This window comes from Oncorhynchus mykiss, chromosome 19 (assembly GCF_057628025.1).
Source record: "Oncorhynchus mykiss isolate SJ-2025 chromosome 19, ASM5762802v1, whole genome shotgun sequence".
NCBI lineage: Eukaryota > Metazoa > Chordata > Actinopteri > Salmoniformes > Salmonidae > Oncorhynchus > Oncorhynchus mykiss.
The window spans coordinates 4,672,430-4,687,256 of record NC_143040.1 but is presented as its reverse complement, the minus strand read 5'-3'; the positions used below and the strand labels follow the sequence as shown (position 1 = coordinate 4,687,256).

The 14,827-nt window shown below is 42.6% G+C and overlaps 1 protein-coding gene across 2 annotated transcripts; it reads right to left on the bottom strand.

The window, feature by feature from the left end:
• Nucleotides 1–127: 127 nt before the first annotated feature.
• LOC149974719 (NACHT, LRR and PYD domains-containing protein 3-like) lies at nucleotides 128–14,827 on the bottom strand. 2 transcript variants are annotated; one of them, XM_090209903.1, is made up of 10 exons: nucleotides 14,394–14,827; nucleotides 13,322–13,390; nucleotides 9,689–9,876; nucleotides 9,276–9,442; nucleotides 7,361–9,194; nucleotides 7,102–7,275; nucleotides 6,757–6,930; nucleotides 4,903–5,076; nucleotides 4,650–4,823; nucleotides 128–430 (listed from the first exon to the last, which is right to left on the bottom strand). In XM_090209903.1, exons 3-10 carry the CDS (start codon nucleotides 9,847–9,849, stop codon nucleotides 253–255), a joined length of 3,036 nt encoding a protein of 1,011 aa, XP_090066029.1. In that variant the 5' UTR covers nucleotides 9,850–9,876; nucleotides 13,322–13,390; nucleotides 14,394–14,827; the 3' UTR covers nucleotides 128–252. The 2 variants fall into 2 exon arrangements, with proteins under 2 accessions (XP_090066029.1, XP_090066030.1); XM_090209904.1 differs by lacking the exons at nucleotides 128–430; nucleotides 4,650–4,823; nucleotides 4,903–5,076; nucleotides 6,757–6,930; nucleotides 7,102–7,275 and having other exon boundaries at nucleotides 7,357–9,194; nucleotides 14,394–14,510.

Sequence of the window (14,827 nt, the reverse complement as noted above, 5' to 3'; positions counted from 1 at the left end):
ACAGAGAGACACAACAGCTGTCTAGGTTGGTGTACTGGTGTCAATCATCTTGTAGGTCACCAATACATGTGTCCATGACACAAACATTGACATGAAACAGATTTTCAGAGTATTTGAATTACTATGCTCAGTACCGACCTGATTGAAACTGCTGTACTTACCCCAGTGTGTGTAGTTTACAGTCTGGATCCTCCAATCCAGCAGACAGCAGTGTAACTCAGCTCAGTACCGACCTGACTGAAACTGCTGTACTTACCCCAGTGTGTGTAGTTTACAGTCTGGATCCTCCAGTCCAGCAGACAGCAGTGTAACTCCTGAGTCCTGCAGGTCATTGTCTCTCAGCTCCAGTTGTTTCAGTTGTGAGTTGGGTGAACTCAGGACTGAGGCCAGATGTGAACAGCAACCCTCTGACAGACCACACTGACCAAGACTAGAGGGGAGTAGAGAACCAGTGGTTGAATAAGTACCCAATTGTCATACTTGAGTAAAAGTACAAATAGCTTAATAGAAAATGACTCAAGTAAAAGTCACCCAGTAAAATACTACTTGAGTAAAAGTCTTAAAGTATTTGGGTTTTAAATATACTTAAGTATCAAAAGTAAATGGAATTGATGAAATGTACTTAAGTATTAAAAGAAAAAGTATAAAATCATTTTAAAATCCTTATATTAAGCCAACCAGACGGCACCATTTTCTAGTTTATTTTACTGATAGCCAGGGGCACACTCCATCACTCAGACATCATTTACAAACGAAGCATTTGTGTTGAGTGAGTTCGCCAGATCAGAGGCAGTAGGGATGACCAGGGATGTTCTCTGTTTAGTGAGTCCGCCAGATCAGATGCAGTAGGGATGACCAGGGATGTTCTCTGTTTAGTGAGTCCTCCAGATCAGATGCAGTAGGGATGACCAGGGATGTTCTCTGTTTAGTGAGTCCTCCAGATCAGATGCAGTAGGGATGACCAGGGATGTTCTCTGTTTAGTGAGTCCGCCAGATCAGAGGCAGTAGGGATGACCAGGGATGCTCTCTGTTTAGTGAGTCCTGCAGATCAGAGGCAGTAGGGATGACCAGGGATGTTCTCTGTTTAGTGAGTCCGCCAGATCAGAGGCAGTAGGGATGACCAGGGATGTTCTCTGTTTAGTGAGTCCGCCAGATCAGAGGCAGTAGGGATGACCAGGGATGTTCTCTGTTTAGTGAGTCTGCCAGATCAGAGGCAGTAGGGACGACCAGGGATGTTCTCTGTTTAGTGAGTCCTCCAGATCAGAGGCAGTAGGGATGACCAGGGATGTTCTCTGTTTAGTGAGTCCTCCAGATCAGAGGCAGTAGAGATGACCAGGGATGTTCTCTGTTTAGTGAGTCCGCCAGATCAGAGGCAGTAGGGATGACCAGGGATGTTCTCTGTTTAGTGAGTCCGCCAGATCAGAGGCAGTAGGGATGACCAGGGATGTTCTCTGTTTAGTGAGTCTGCCAGATCAGAGGCAGTAGGGACGACCAGGGATGTTCTCTGTTTAGTGAGTCCTCCAGATCAGAGGCAGTAGGGATGACCAGGGATGTTCTCTGTTTAGTGAGTCCTCCAGATCAGAAGCAGTAGAGATGACCAGGGATGTTCTCTGTTTAGTGAGTCCTCCAGATCAGAGGCAGTAGAGATGACCAGGGATGTTCTCTGTTTAGTGAGTTCGCCAGATCAGAGGCAGTAGGGATGACCAGGGATGTTCTCTGTTTAGTGAGTCCTCCAGATCAGAGGCAGTAGGGATGATCAGGGATGTTCTCTGTTTAGTGAGTTCGCCAGATCAGAGGCAGTAGGGATGACCAGGGATGTTCTCTGTTTAGTGAGTCCTCCAGATCAGAGGCAGTAGGGATGACCAGGGATGTTCTCTGTTTAGTGAGTCCTCCAGATCAGATGCAGTAGGGATGACCAGGGATGTTCTCTGTTTACTGAGTCCGCCAGATCAGAGGCAGTAGGGATGACCAGGGATGTTCTCTGTTTAGTGAGTTCGCCAGATCAGAGGCAGTAGGGATGACCAGGGATGTTCTCTGTTTAGTGACTCCTTCAGATCAGAGGCAGTAGGGATGACCAGGGATGTTCTCTGTTTAGTGAGTCCTCCAGATCAGAGGCAGTAGGGATGACCAGGGATGTTCTCTGTTTAGTGAGTCCGCCAGATCAGAGGCAGTAGGGATGACCAAGGATGTTCTCTGTTTAGTGAGTCCTCCAGATCAGATGCAGTAGGGATGACCAGGGATGTTCTCTGTTTAGTGAGTCTGCCAGATCAGAGGCAGTAGGGATGACCAGGGATGTTCTCTGTTTAGTGAGTCCTCCAGATCAGATGCAGTAGGGATGACCAGGGATGTTCTCTGTTTAGTGACTCTGCCAGATCAGAGGCAGTAGGGATGACCAGGGATGTTCTCTGTTTAGTGACTCTGCCAGATCAGAGGCAGTAGGGATGACCAGGGATGTTCTCTGTTTAGTGAGTCCTCCAGATCAGAGGCAGTAGAGACGACCAGGGATGTTCTCTGTTTAGTGAGTCCTCCAGATCAGAGGCAGTAGAGACGACCAGAGATGTTCTTTTGATAAGTGTGTGAATTGGACCGTTTTCCTGTCCTGCTAAGCATGACAATGTAACGAGTAATTTTGGCTGTCAGGGAAAATGTACGGAATAAAAAGTACTTTATTTTCTTCAGGAATGTAGTGAAGTAAAAGTAGTCGAAAATCTAAATAGTAAAGTACAGATACACTAAGTTGTATTTTGGGGGATATATACTTTAAAGTACATACTGGAGAAGACATACTTGAACACTAGCAACACACACTCACATACAGTGCCTTGCGAAAGTATTCGGCCCCCTTGAACTTTGCGACCTTTTGCCACATTTCAGGCTTCAAACATAAAGATATAAAACTGTATTTTTTTGTGAAGAATCGACAACAAGTGGGACACAATCATGAAGTGAAACGACATTTATTGGATATTTCAAACTTTTTTAACAAATCAAAAACTGAAAAATTGGGCGTGCAAAATTATTCAGCCCCTTTACTTTCAGTGCAGCAAACTCTCTCCAGAAGTTCAGTGAGGATCTCTGAATGATCCAATGTTGACCTAAATGACTAATGATGATAAATACAATCCACCTGTGTGTAATCAAGTCTCCGTATAAATGCACCTGCACTGTGATCGTCTCAGAGGTCCGTTAAAAGCGCAGAGAGCATCATGAAGAACAAGGAACACACCAGGCAGGTCCGAGATACTGTTGTGAAGAAGTTTAAAGCCGGATTTGGATACAAAAAGATTTCCCAAGCTTTAAACATCCCAAGGAGCACTGTGCAAGCGATAATATTGAAATGGAAGGAGTATCAGACCACTGCAAATCTACCAAGACCTGGCCGTCCCTCTAAACTTTCAGCTCATACAAGGAGAAGACTGATCAGAGATGCAGCCAAGAGGCCCATGATCACTCTGGATGAACTGCAGAGATCTACAGCTGAGGTGGGAGACTCTGTCCATAGGACAACAATCAGTCGTATATTGCACAAATCTGGCCTTTATGGAAGAGTGGCAAGAAGAAAGCCATTTCTTAAAGATATCCATAAAAAGTGTCGTTTAAAGTTTGCCACAAGCCACCTGGGAGACACACCAAACATGTGGAAGAAGGTGCTCTGGTCAGATGAAACCAAAATTGAACTTTTTGGCAACAATGCAAAACGTTATGTTTGGCGTAAAAGCAACACAGCTCATCACCCTGAACACATCATCCCCACTGTCAAACATGGTGGTGGCAGCATCATGGTTTGGGCCTGCTTTTCTTCAGCAGGGACAGGGAAGATGGTTAAAATTGATGGGAAGATGGATGGAGCCAAATACAGGACCATTCTGGAAGAAAACCTGATGGAGTCTGCAAAAGACCTGAGACTGGGACGGAGATTTGTCTTCCAACAAGACGATGATCCAAAATATAAAGCAAAATCTACAATGGAATGATTCAAAAATAAACATATCCAGGTGTTAGAATGGCCAAGTCAAAGTCCAGACCTGAATCCAATCGAGAATCTGTGGAAAGAACTGAAAACTGCTGTTCACAAATGCTCTCCATCCAACCTCACTGAGCTCGAGCTGTTTTGCAAGGAGGAATGGGAAAACATTTCAGTCTCTCGATGTGCAAAACTGATAGAGACATACCCCAAGCGACTTACAGCTGTAATCGCAGCAAAAGGTGGCGCTACAAAGTATTAACTTAAGGGGGCTGAATAATTTTGCACGCCCAATTTTTCAGTTTTTGATTTGTTAAAAAAGTTTGAAATATCCAATAAATGTTGTTCCACTTCATGATTGTGTCCCACTTGTTGTTGATTCTTCACAAAAAAATACAGTTTTATATCTTTATGTTTGAAGCCTGAAATGTGGCAAAAGGTCGCAAAGTTCAAGGGGGCCGAATACTTTCGCAAGGCACTGTAACACACACACACCTCTGTGTGTGTAGTTTACAGTCTGGATCCTCCAGTCCAGCAGACAGCAGTGTAACTCAGCTCAGTACCAACCTGACTGAAACAGCTGTACTTACCCCAGTGTGTGTAGTTTACAGTCTGGATCCTCCAGTCCAGCAGACAGCAGTGTAACTCAGCTCAGTACCAACCTGACTGAAACAGCTGTACTTACCCCAGTGTGTGTAGTTTACAGTCTTGATCCTCCAGTCCAGCAGACAGCAGTGTAACTCCTGAGTCCTGCAGGTCATTGTCTCTCAGCTGCAGCTGTTTCAGTTGTGAGTTGGGTGAACTCAGGACTGAGGCCAGATCTGAACAGCAACCCTCTGTCAGACCACACTGACCTAGACTAGAGGGCAGAAGAACACATGATTAACACATGTTGAAAACATCCACATAATAACTCATACTGAAGATATTTAACTCACACTAGTGTCTGTATGTTGCAGAGTGGACTGGTTAGTCCAACACAGAGCAGCTCCACTCCTCTCCCTCCCAGGTCATTGTAGCGGAGGTCCAGTTCTCTCAGGGGGGAGTTTGATGTCTCCAGAGCTGAGGCCAGAGTCTCACAGGATTCATATGTGACTTTACAGCCAGCTAGTCTGGAGAGAGGATATAATCTGTTAGATATACAAATCCTTCATTATAATGATAGTCTGGAGAGAGAAGACAGGTCGAAACACTGTTCAATATGCAAATCTTTAGGAATAATGAGATACATTAAGACAATAACAGAAGGACGCGATTAGACAATGTTAAAAACATTCCTAACTCACTCAAGATATTTAAGCTTATAGTTTCAAATATTTATCACATCGTATGTATATTTCTGTATTTTCACCAAGATGTTCAAATAATGTTGAAAACATAATTACTGGGCCTCCCGGGCGGTTAAGGGCGCTGTACTGCAGCGCCAGCTGTGCCATCAGAGTCCCTGGGTTCGCGCCCAGGCTCTGTCGTAACCGGTCGCGACCGGGAGGTCTGTGGGGCGACGCACAATTGGCCTAGCGTCGTCCGGGTTAGGGAGGGCTTGGTCGGTAGGGGTGTCCTTGTCTCATCGCGCACCAGCGACTCCTGTCACGGTGTTTCCTCCGACACATTGGTGCGGCTGGCTTCCGGGTTGGATGCGCGCTGTGTTAAGAAGCAGTGCGGCTTGGTTGGGTTGTGTATCGGAGGACGCATGACTTTCAACCTTCGTCTCTCCTGAGCCCGTACGGGAGTTGTAGCGATGAGACAAGATAGTACCTACAACAACAATTGGATACCACGAAATTGGGGAGAAAAAGGGGTAAAATAAAAAATTATAATAATAAAATAAATTAAAAAATTAAAAAAACATAATTACTACAAATATATGAACACTATGAAGACAGTGGATACTGTTAAGTTCGTTGTTCGAATGAGCAGCGTGGGAGGCTTTTTTTCTTTTCCTTTATTCAAAATGACACTGAAAAACAACAAAAGAAGAAAAACGAACGTAAAGCTATATTGCAGGTGCAGAAAGCAACTACACTGTTAAGGGAATTTTTTTTAATCAATAATGACTAATTATGTATACATTTCAATCAGGACTGACTAATCATAATACTATTATGTTACTGTATAGATGTATGAATTTTCCTTTAACCCTAGTACTGAATATAATGTGTGTAAATATAATCAAGAATTAGAACAATGACTGTCTGTTCCTTGGTAGAAATGAATGAACTTATAGCCAGACTGGCTAGAATGCTTATCTTACACAGGCAGACCCTTGGCTTGGGTCGTAAATGATCTTAGTAGGGAGAGACGATGTGGGAAAGCTTGAGAACTATACAGCCATTGTACTGCTGGTTGATGAGACGGGGTAGTACGAAAACTAACAACGTCATTTTCCAGTTTATAATCTGTGGTAAACTGTATCATGTTCAGGACTCTCGAGAATAAACGCTGCTGATAGATTTTGAGACTGGTCTCTGTCCATTTCATGCAAATAAGAGTCTTACAAATTCTTAGGAATTGACAGAGTGTTTAATTTTAATCGGGTATTAAAACATATAGGAATTTAATTCCTGTAACATACACACAAACAAGATCCCACAACTGAAGGTAGGGAAAGGGCTGCCTAAGTATGATCCCCAATCAAAGACAACGAATGACAGCTGCCTCTGATCGGGAACCATTCCCGACCAACAAAGAAACAGACAAACTAGAATGCCCACCCAAAATCACACCCCGACCCTAACCAAATAGAGAAATAAAAAGGCTCTATGGTCTAGGGCTTGACAAGATATTTAACTCACACTAGTGTCTGTATGTTGCAGAGTGGACTGGTTAGTCCAACACAGAGCAGCTTCACTCCTCTGTCTCCCAGGTCATTGTAGCTGAGGTCCAGTTCTCTCAGGGGGGAGTTTGGTGTCTGCAGAGCTGAGGTCAGAGTCTCACAGGATTTATATGTGAGTTTACAGCCAGCTAGTCTGGAGAGAGGAGATAAACTGTTAGATTGACAAATCCCTCATTATAATGATACTGTATGTATCTGCATATTTACCAAGATGTTCAAATAATGTTAAAAACATAATAACACATAATTACTACAAAAATATAAACACTATTAAGGCAGTGGACCCTGAAGAAAGTTAACTCACACTAGTGTCTGTATGTTGCAGAGTGGACTGGTTAGTCCAACACAGAGCAGCTCCACTCCTCTGTCTCCCAGGTCATTGTAGCTGAGGTCCAGTTCTCTCAGGGGGGAGTTTGATGTCTGCAGAGCTGAGGTCAGAGTCTCACAGGATGTATATGTGAGTTTACAGCCAGCTAGTCTGAAGAAAGGATATAGTCTATTAGATATACAAATCCTTCATTATAATGATACTGTATACACATCAACTCAATAACATAACTCACAGTGCTCTGTTGCAGGTTTTCACTACCGGCAGCAACCTCTGATAACCTTCCTCTGATGTGTTGTATGTCTTGAGGTCAAACTCCTCCAGCACCTCCTCTGACATCAGTAACAGGTAGGCCAGGGCTGAACATTGGTCAGGTTTTAGTATTGTTTCTGAAAGAGTTCCTGATTGCAGGGAGGTCTGCATGTCTTCAACTAGAGAGTTGGAACCAAGTTCATTCAGACAGTGGAACAAGTTGATGATCCTTTCTGGTGAGGATTCCTCCTTGATCTTGTCTGAAAGGTACTCAACTGTTCTCTCATTGGTCTGTGTTGTACTTCCTGTCTGTGTCAGAAGGCCTCGCAACAGATTCTGATTGGACTCCAGTGAGAGACCCAGAAGGAAGCGGAGGAACAGGTCCAGGTGTCCATTCTCACTCTTCAAGGCCTGGTCCACTGCAATCTCGTGTAAGTCAGACAACTGGATTGACTCCTCCTCCTCCTCCTCCTCATCCTCCTCCTCATCATCATCCTCCTCCTCATCACCACCAGTGACTGCTTTGGAGAAAACATTTTCCTTCTTGTCCAGACATGATTCTAAAGCATGCACTGCCGCTAGAAACTCCTGAATGCTCAGATGCACAAAGCTGTAGACCTTGTCTTGGTACAGCCCAGATTCTTCTTTGAAGATCTCTGTACACAATGCTGAGTACTCTGATGCCTCTGTGACGTCAAGGCCACACTCTCTCAGGTCCTCCTCGTAGAAGATCAGGTTGCCCTTCTGCAGCTGTTGGAAAGCCAGCTTTGCCAGTTTAAGGATCATCTCTTTGTCTGACTGAGACAGTTCCTTTGGGTTTGTCTCTGTGGCTTTGTTGTACTTCCTGTTCTTCACAATGATTTGGATGAGCATGAAGTGTGAGTACATCTGGGTCAGAGTTTTGGGGACTTCATCCTTCTCTGCCTCGTTCAGTATCATCTCAAGGACTGTGGCTGATATCCAACAGAAGACTGGTATATGGCACATGATGTGGAGGCTCCTTGATGTCTTCATGTGTTTGATGATTTCATTGGCCAGATTCTGATCTGTGATTTTCTTCCTGAAGTACACCTCCTTCTGTGGATCATTGAACCCTCGTACCTCTGTCACCTGGTCAATACACTCAGGAGGGATCTGATTGGCTGCTGCAGGTCGTGTGGTTATCCAGAGGAGAGCAGAGGGAAGCAGATTCCCCTCGATGAGGTTTGTCAGCAGCATGTCCACTGAGGTTGGCTTCGTGACATCACAGCACTTCTCATTGTTTGTTAAGTCTAGAGGAAGTCGACACTCATCCAGACCATCAAAAATGAAAACAGTTTTGGTTTCACCATCTTCAATGCTGTCAATCTCTTTCAGCTCTGGGAAGTAGTGGGAAAGAAGTTGCATCAGACTGTATTGGTCCTGTTTCAGGTTCAGATCACGGAAAGGAAGAGGAAACATGAAATGAACGTCCTGATTTGCTTTTCCCTCTGCCCAGTCAAGGATGACCTTCTGCACAGAGACTGTTTTTCCAATGCCAGCGATTCCTTTGGTCAGCACAGTTCTGATTGGTTTGTCTTGTCCAGGTAAAGGCTTGAAGATGTCGTTGCATTTGATTGGTGTCTCTTGTGTGGGTTGTTTCTTGGATGCCATCTCTATCTGTCTAACCTCATGTTCATTATTGAGCCCTCCACTTCCACCCTCTGTGATGTAGAGGTCTGTGTAGATGTCCTTTAACAGACTTTGGTTTCCATGGTGTCCAATTCCTTCAGATATGTGTTGATACTTGTGTTTCAGTTTAGCCTTGATGTCTTGTTGGACTGTCAGCAGAGTTTGACCTGTAGGAAAAAAGTTAATGTGTGTGTTTTATAATGGCCTTTGTACCGTTCTTTGTAACATTGTATGAAAAACAGTCTTACTTCTTCTGTCCAGAAGGTTGTGTGTGATCTTTAATGCATCCTCCCTGTCCAAACTCTCCACTTCCTTATTGTCATCTGGTAATGGTTCCTGGCTGAAAGCAGGTGGCAGATCACACTTCATTGATAGCAGGCTGGTTGTAGGTGACTCTGCTCTGGGCTTCTGGACACTGAACAAAACAGGGAGACAGATCACCTCATCAATATCTCATCAATAACTCATCTACTTCATTTTAACAACTGCATAGTGGAACTTCTAGAAGTCCTGATGTTTCTATTAAAGCTACAGTCTGGAATTGGTAAATCCGTTTTTGGCCCTTTAAATGAATGATATAGGCCTACATTTTATGTAATTTGGGAACACTTTTCATTAATTTGATATAAGAGAACTGTATATTTTGCTATTAATCTCTTACCTCTTAGAACTGGTGTCTTGAGTCATTTTAGAAGCGGTGGTCTCCTCCTCTCTTTCCCCAGAGAGACTCATTTTAGAGGCAGTGGTCCCCTCCTCTCTCTCCCCAGAGAGACTCATTTTAGAGGCAGTGGTCTCCCCTTCTCTCTCCACAGAGAGACTCATTTTAGATGTAAGTCACAGCTCACTCAGCTGCAATAAGAAATAACAGAACAGTCAATATTTCTGAACAAAACATTTACTGTCTGTGGTCAAAGAGTTAAATCAGCGACTTCATATTGTATTCAAACATACATAGTCCAATATGTTACTTAATTTGATTTGACTTGGATCCCCATTATCTGACTCCATAACAACAGCTAGTCTACCTGGTTGGATCCCCATTAGAAGACTCCTTAACAACAGCTAGTCTACCTGGTTGGATCCCCTGACTCCATAACAACAGCTAGTCTACCTGATTGGATCCCCTGACTCCATAACAACAGCTAGTCTACCTGGTTGGATCCCCTGACTCCATAACAACAGCTAGTCTACCTGGTTGGATCCCCTGACTCCATAACAACAGCTAGTCTCCCTGGTTGAATCCGATGACTCCATAACAACAGCTAGCCTACCTGGTTGGATCCCCTGACTCCATAACAACAGCTAGTCTACCTGGTTGGGTCCCCTGACTCCATAACAACAGCTAGTCTACCTGGTTGGATCCCCTGACCCCATAACAACAGCTAGTCTACCTGGTTGGATCCCCTGACCCCATAACAACAGCTAGTCTACCTGGTTGGATCCCCTGACTCCATAACAACAGCTAGTCTACCTGGTTGGATCCCCTGACTCCATAACAACAGCTAGTCTACCTGGTTGGATCAATATCATGGGTAATCTGATAGAGCAGCCACTATAGTACCTGGTCAATATAATGGATAATCTGATACAGCAGCCACTATAGTACCTGGTCAATATAATGGATAATCTGATACAGCAGCCACTATAGTACCTGGTCAATATAATGGATAATCTGATACAGCAGCCACTATAGTACCTGGTCAATATAATGTATACTCTGATACAGCAGCCACTATAGTACCTGGTCAATATAATGGATACTCTGATACAGCAGCCACTATAGTACCTGATCAATATAATGGATAATCTGATACAGCAGCCACTATAGTACCTGGTCAATATAATGGATAATCTGATACAGCAGCCACTATAGTACCTGGTCAATATAATGGATAATCTGATACAGCAGCCACTGTAGTACCTGGTCAATATAATGGGTAATCTGATATAGCAGCCACTATAGTACCTGGTCAATATAATGGGTAATCTGATAGAGCAGCCACTATAGTACCTGGTCAATATAATGGATAATCTGATACAGCCTATACTATAGTACCTGGTCAATATAATGGATAATCTGATATAGCAGCCACTATAGAACCTGGTCAATATAATGGATAATCTGATACAGCAGCCACTATAGTACCTGGTCAATATAATGGATAATCTGATACAGCAGCCACTATAGTACCTGGTCAATATAATGGGTAATCTGATACAGCAGCCACTGTAGTACCTGGTCAATATAATGGATAATCTGATACAGCAGCCACTATAGTACCTGGTCAATATAATGGATAATCTGATACAGCAGCCACTACAGTACCTGGTCAATATAATGGGTAATCTGATACAGCAGCCACTATAGTACCTGATCAATATAATGGGTAATCTGATACAGCCTATACTATAGTACCTGGTCAATATAATGGGTAATCTGATACAGCAGCCACTATAGTACCTGATCAATATAATGGGTAATCTGATACAGCCTATACTATAGTACCTGGTCAATATAATGGGTAATCTGATACAGCAGCCACTATAGTACCTGGTCAATATAATGGATAATCTGATACAGCCTATACTATAGTACCTGGTCAATATAATGGATAATCTGACACAGCAGCCACTATAGTACCTGGTCAATATAATGGATAATCTGATACAGCAGCCACTATAGTACCTGGTCAATATAATGGATAATCTGATACAGCAGCCACTATAGTACCTGGTCAATATAATGGGTAATCTGATACAGCAGCCACTATAGTACCTGATCAATATAATGGATAATCTGATACAGCAGCCACTATAGTACCTGGTCAATATAATGGATAATCTGATACAGCAGCCACTATAGTACCTGATCAATATAATGGGTAATCTGATACAGCAGCCACTATAGTACCTGGTCAATATAATGGGTAATCTGATACAGCAGCCACTATAGTACCTGGTCAATATAATGGGTAATCTGATACAGCAGCCACTATAGTACCTGGTCAATATAATGGATAATCTGATACAGCAGCCACTGTAGTACCTGGTCAATATAATGGGTAATCTGATATAGCAGCCACTGTAGTACCTGATCAATATAATGGGTAATCTGTGCACTGGGGGTAACAAGTGGATACACTGGTGACACGCGTCCCATTTCCGACTCCTTTCTCTGTCAAATATGATCTATTATATTGTCAAGACAGCCGATTGGCCGCTCTAACAATGGAAATACATGACCTCAATGATTAAAAGGCAGGCGAGATCAGGTGGGACCGTTCTAACCAATGAGAGGGAATACAGTCATTTGAACAACAGACACAACTGTGATGTTTTCCTCAAAGTTGCCAGTGGGGTGATAGTGATGGTATGTCTGGACTAATGGTCTGTTTACATAGCAGGATCATTAACGTGACAGGTTAGGAGGAGAATTAACACAGCAGGTTAGGAGGAGAATTAACACAGCAGGTTAGGTAGGAGAATTAACACAGCAGGTTAGGAGGAGAATTAACAGGTTAGGAGGAGAATTAACAGGTTAGGAGGAGAATTAACAGGTTAGGAGGAGAATTAACACAGCAGGTTAGGAGGAGAACTAACACAGCAGGATAGGAGGAGAACTAACACAGCAGGTTAGGAGGAGAACTAACACAGCAGGATAGGAGGAGAATTAACACAGCAGGATAGGAGGAGAATTAACACAGCAGGTTAGGAGGAGAATTAACACAGCAGGATAGGAGGTTTGGAAAAAGTTTGGATGTTGCCACACACATACCTACTTGTTAACAAAAAATTAAGTAAGTTTACTTTAAAATTATATATAAATATCAACCAGCCAACCACTATGTGAAGAAGTTTAAGGAAAACATTAACTCAAATGGTATCTTTTGTAATGACCACCCAGAAACAGTGTTGCAGGTTAGGAGGAGAACTAACACAGCAGGATAGGAGGAGAATTAACACAGCAGGTTAGGAGGAGAATTAACACAGCAAGATAGGAGAAGAATTAACACAGCAGGATAGGAGGAGAATTAACACAGCAGGATAGGAGGAGAATTAACACAGCAGGTTAGGAGGAGAATTAACACAGCAGGTTAGGAGAATTAACACGGCAGGTTAGGAGGATAATTAACACAGCAGGATAGGAGGATAATTAACACAGCAGGTTAGGAGGAGAACTGACACGGCAGGATAGGAGGAGAATTAACACAGCAGGATAGGAGGAGAATTAACACAGCAGGTTAGGAGGAGAATTAACACAGCAGGTTAGGAGGATCATAAAGCGATTACCAACCTTGTTTCAGCAGGATGTTGTATATGTCCCTTATGTCAGGCCTTATTGGAAAGGATTTATTGATAATATCTGTTGGGAAAAAGTTTGGATGTTGCCACACACATACCTACTTGTTAACAAAAAAAATAAGTAAGTTTACTTTAAAATTATATATAAATATCAACCAGCCAACCACTACGTGAAGAAGTTTAAGGAAAACATCAACTCAAATTGTATCTTTTGTAATGACCACCCAGAAACAGTGTTGCATCTTGTCTTGGCTTTGTATTCATGTAAGAAAACTGTGGCAAGACATCAGTAGATTTATAATGGAATATATTCATGAAGATCTTACACTATTGTGGAGAGATGTACCGCTTGGATTCTTTACCTACGATAGAAATTAGCTGAACATTTTTTTTACGTAATTAATTTCATAATTCTTTTGGCCAAATGTCATATTCACAAATGTAAATGTACAAACAAAAACACCACATTTTCTTACCTTACAAAAAGAAATGTGAACTGTATTTTAAGACAATTAAATACTTTACTAACAGAAACGCTGTTATAATTATAAGTGTATGTATGTCCCTTAATAAGGCCCGTGTGTAAATGTGATATTTTACCCCCAAATTGTATTTTGTATATTAATTTATATTGTAATGAAACAGCAGGGAGCTGTTACAATATATACTTGTGTTCCCACGCGTACTTCCTGTATGGATTCGTGCAACGTGGCAGGTTCGGATGAGAACAGTTTATATGCACATTGTTGCGCGTCTCTTTTACTTGACGAGACGTACTTTTATTTAACGACAGCTATACATAATTCCGATGCACGTCTTCTTTCGGGAAATTAAAGTGAGCTAGTTTCCACAGTCTTTCGTGAGGATGATAATCACCTTTAATGTGCTGGCAATCACCGATAACAATAATACTATATTTTTTTTAGCCCTGTAGCCTATATCACATCACATTGGATCTTATTGACTAGGCGAATCACTATAAATCAACACAAATGTAAATAAGCCTAAAATAATAATTCTTGAAAGTTTCAATCAATATTGTAATAACATGACGGATGTCTTACCCCCTAAATCATCACTCGCAATTTCTACATTAAAATGTAAAAGAACGCTACACACGTCTTAAACATTCCTCTTTGATGATAACGGTCTTCTTCTTCTTCTTCTATTTCTGTGGGGTTTAAGGAGGACTGTACCCCAAAATATGTATTGCCGCCACCAACTGGACGTTTTGAACAAAAAACAAAAAAATCCATGCGTAAAAGTGAAACTAACTAAATCCACCCTAATAAAAATAGTACATTGCCAAAACAAACAACACTCCCACTTCTTCCTTCTTGTAGTTCTCCATATCTCCCGTCTCAGGCTCTAGGATCTGAAAGGCTGGTACGGCTCTGTGGAGGAAAGGGAGAGCGGAGGGATGTTGAGAGACGGACCCTCAGTCTGCTGCTCTCTCCCTCTGCTGAGACTGACCCTCAGTCTGCTGCTCTCTCCCTCT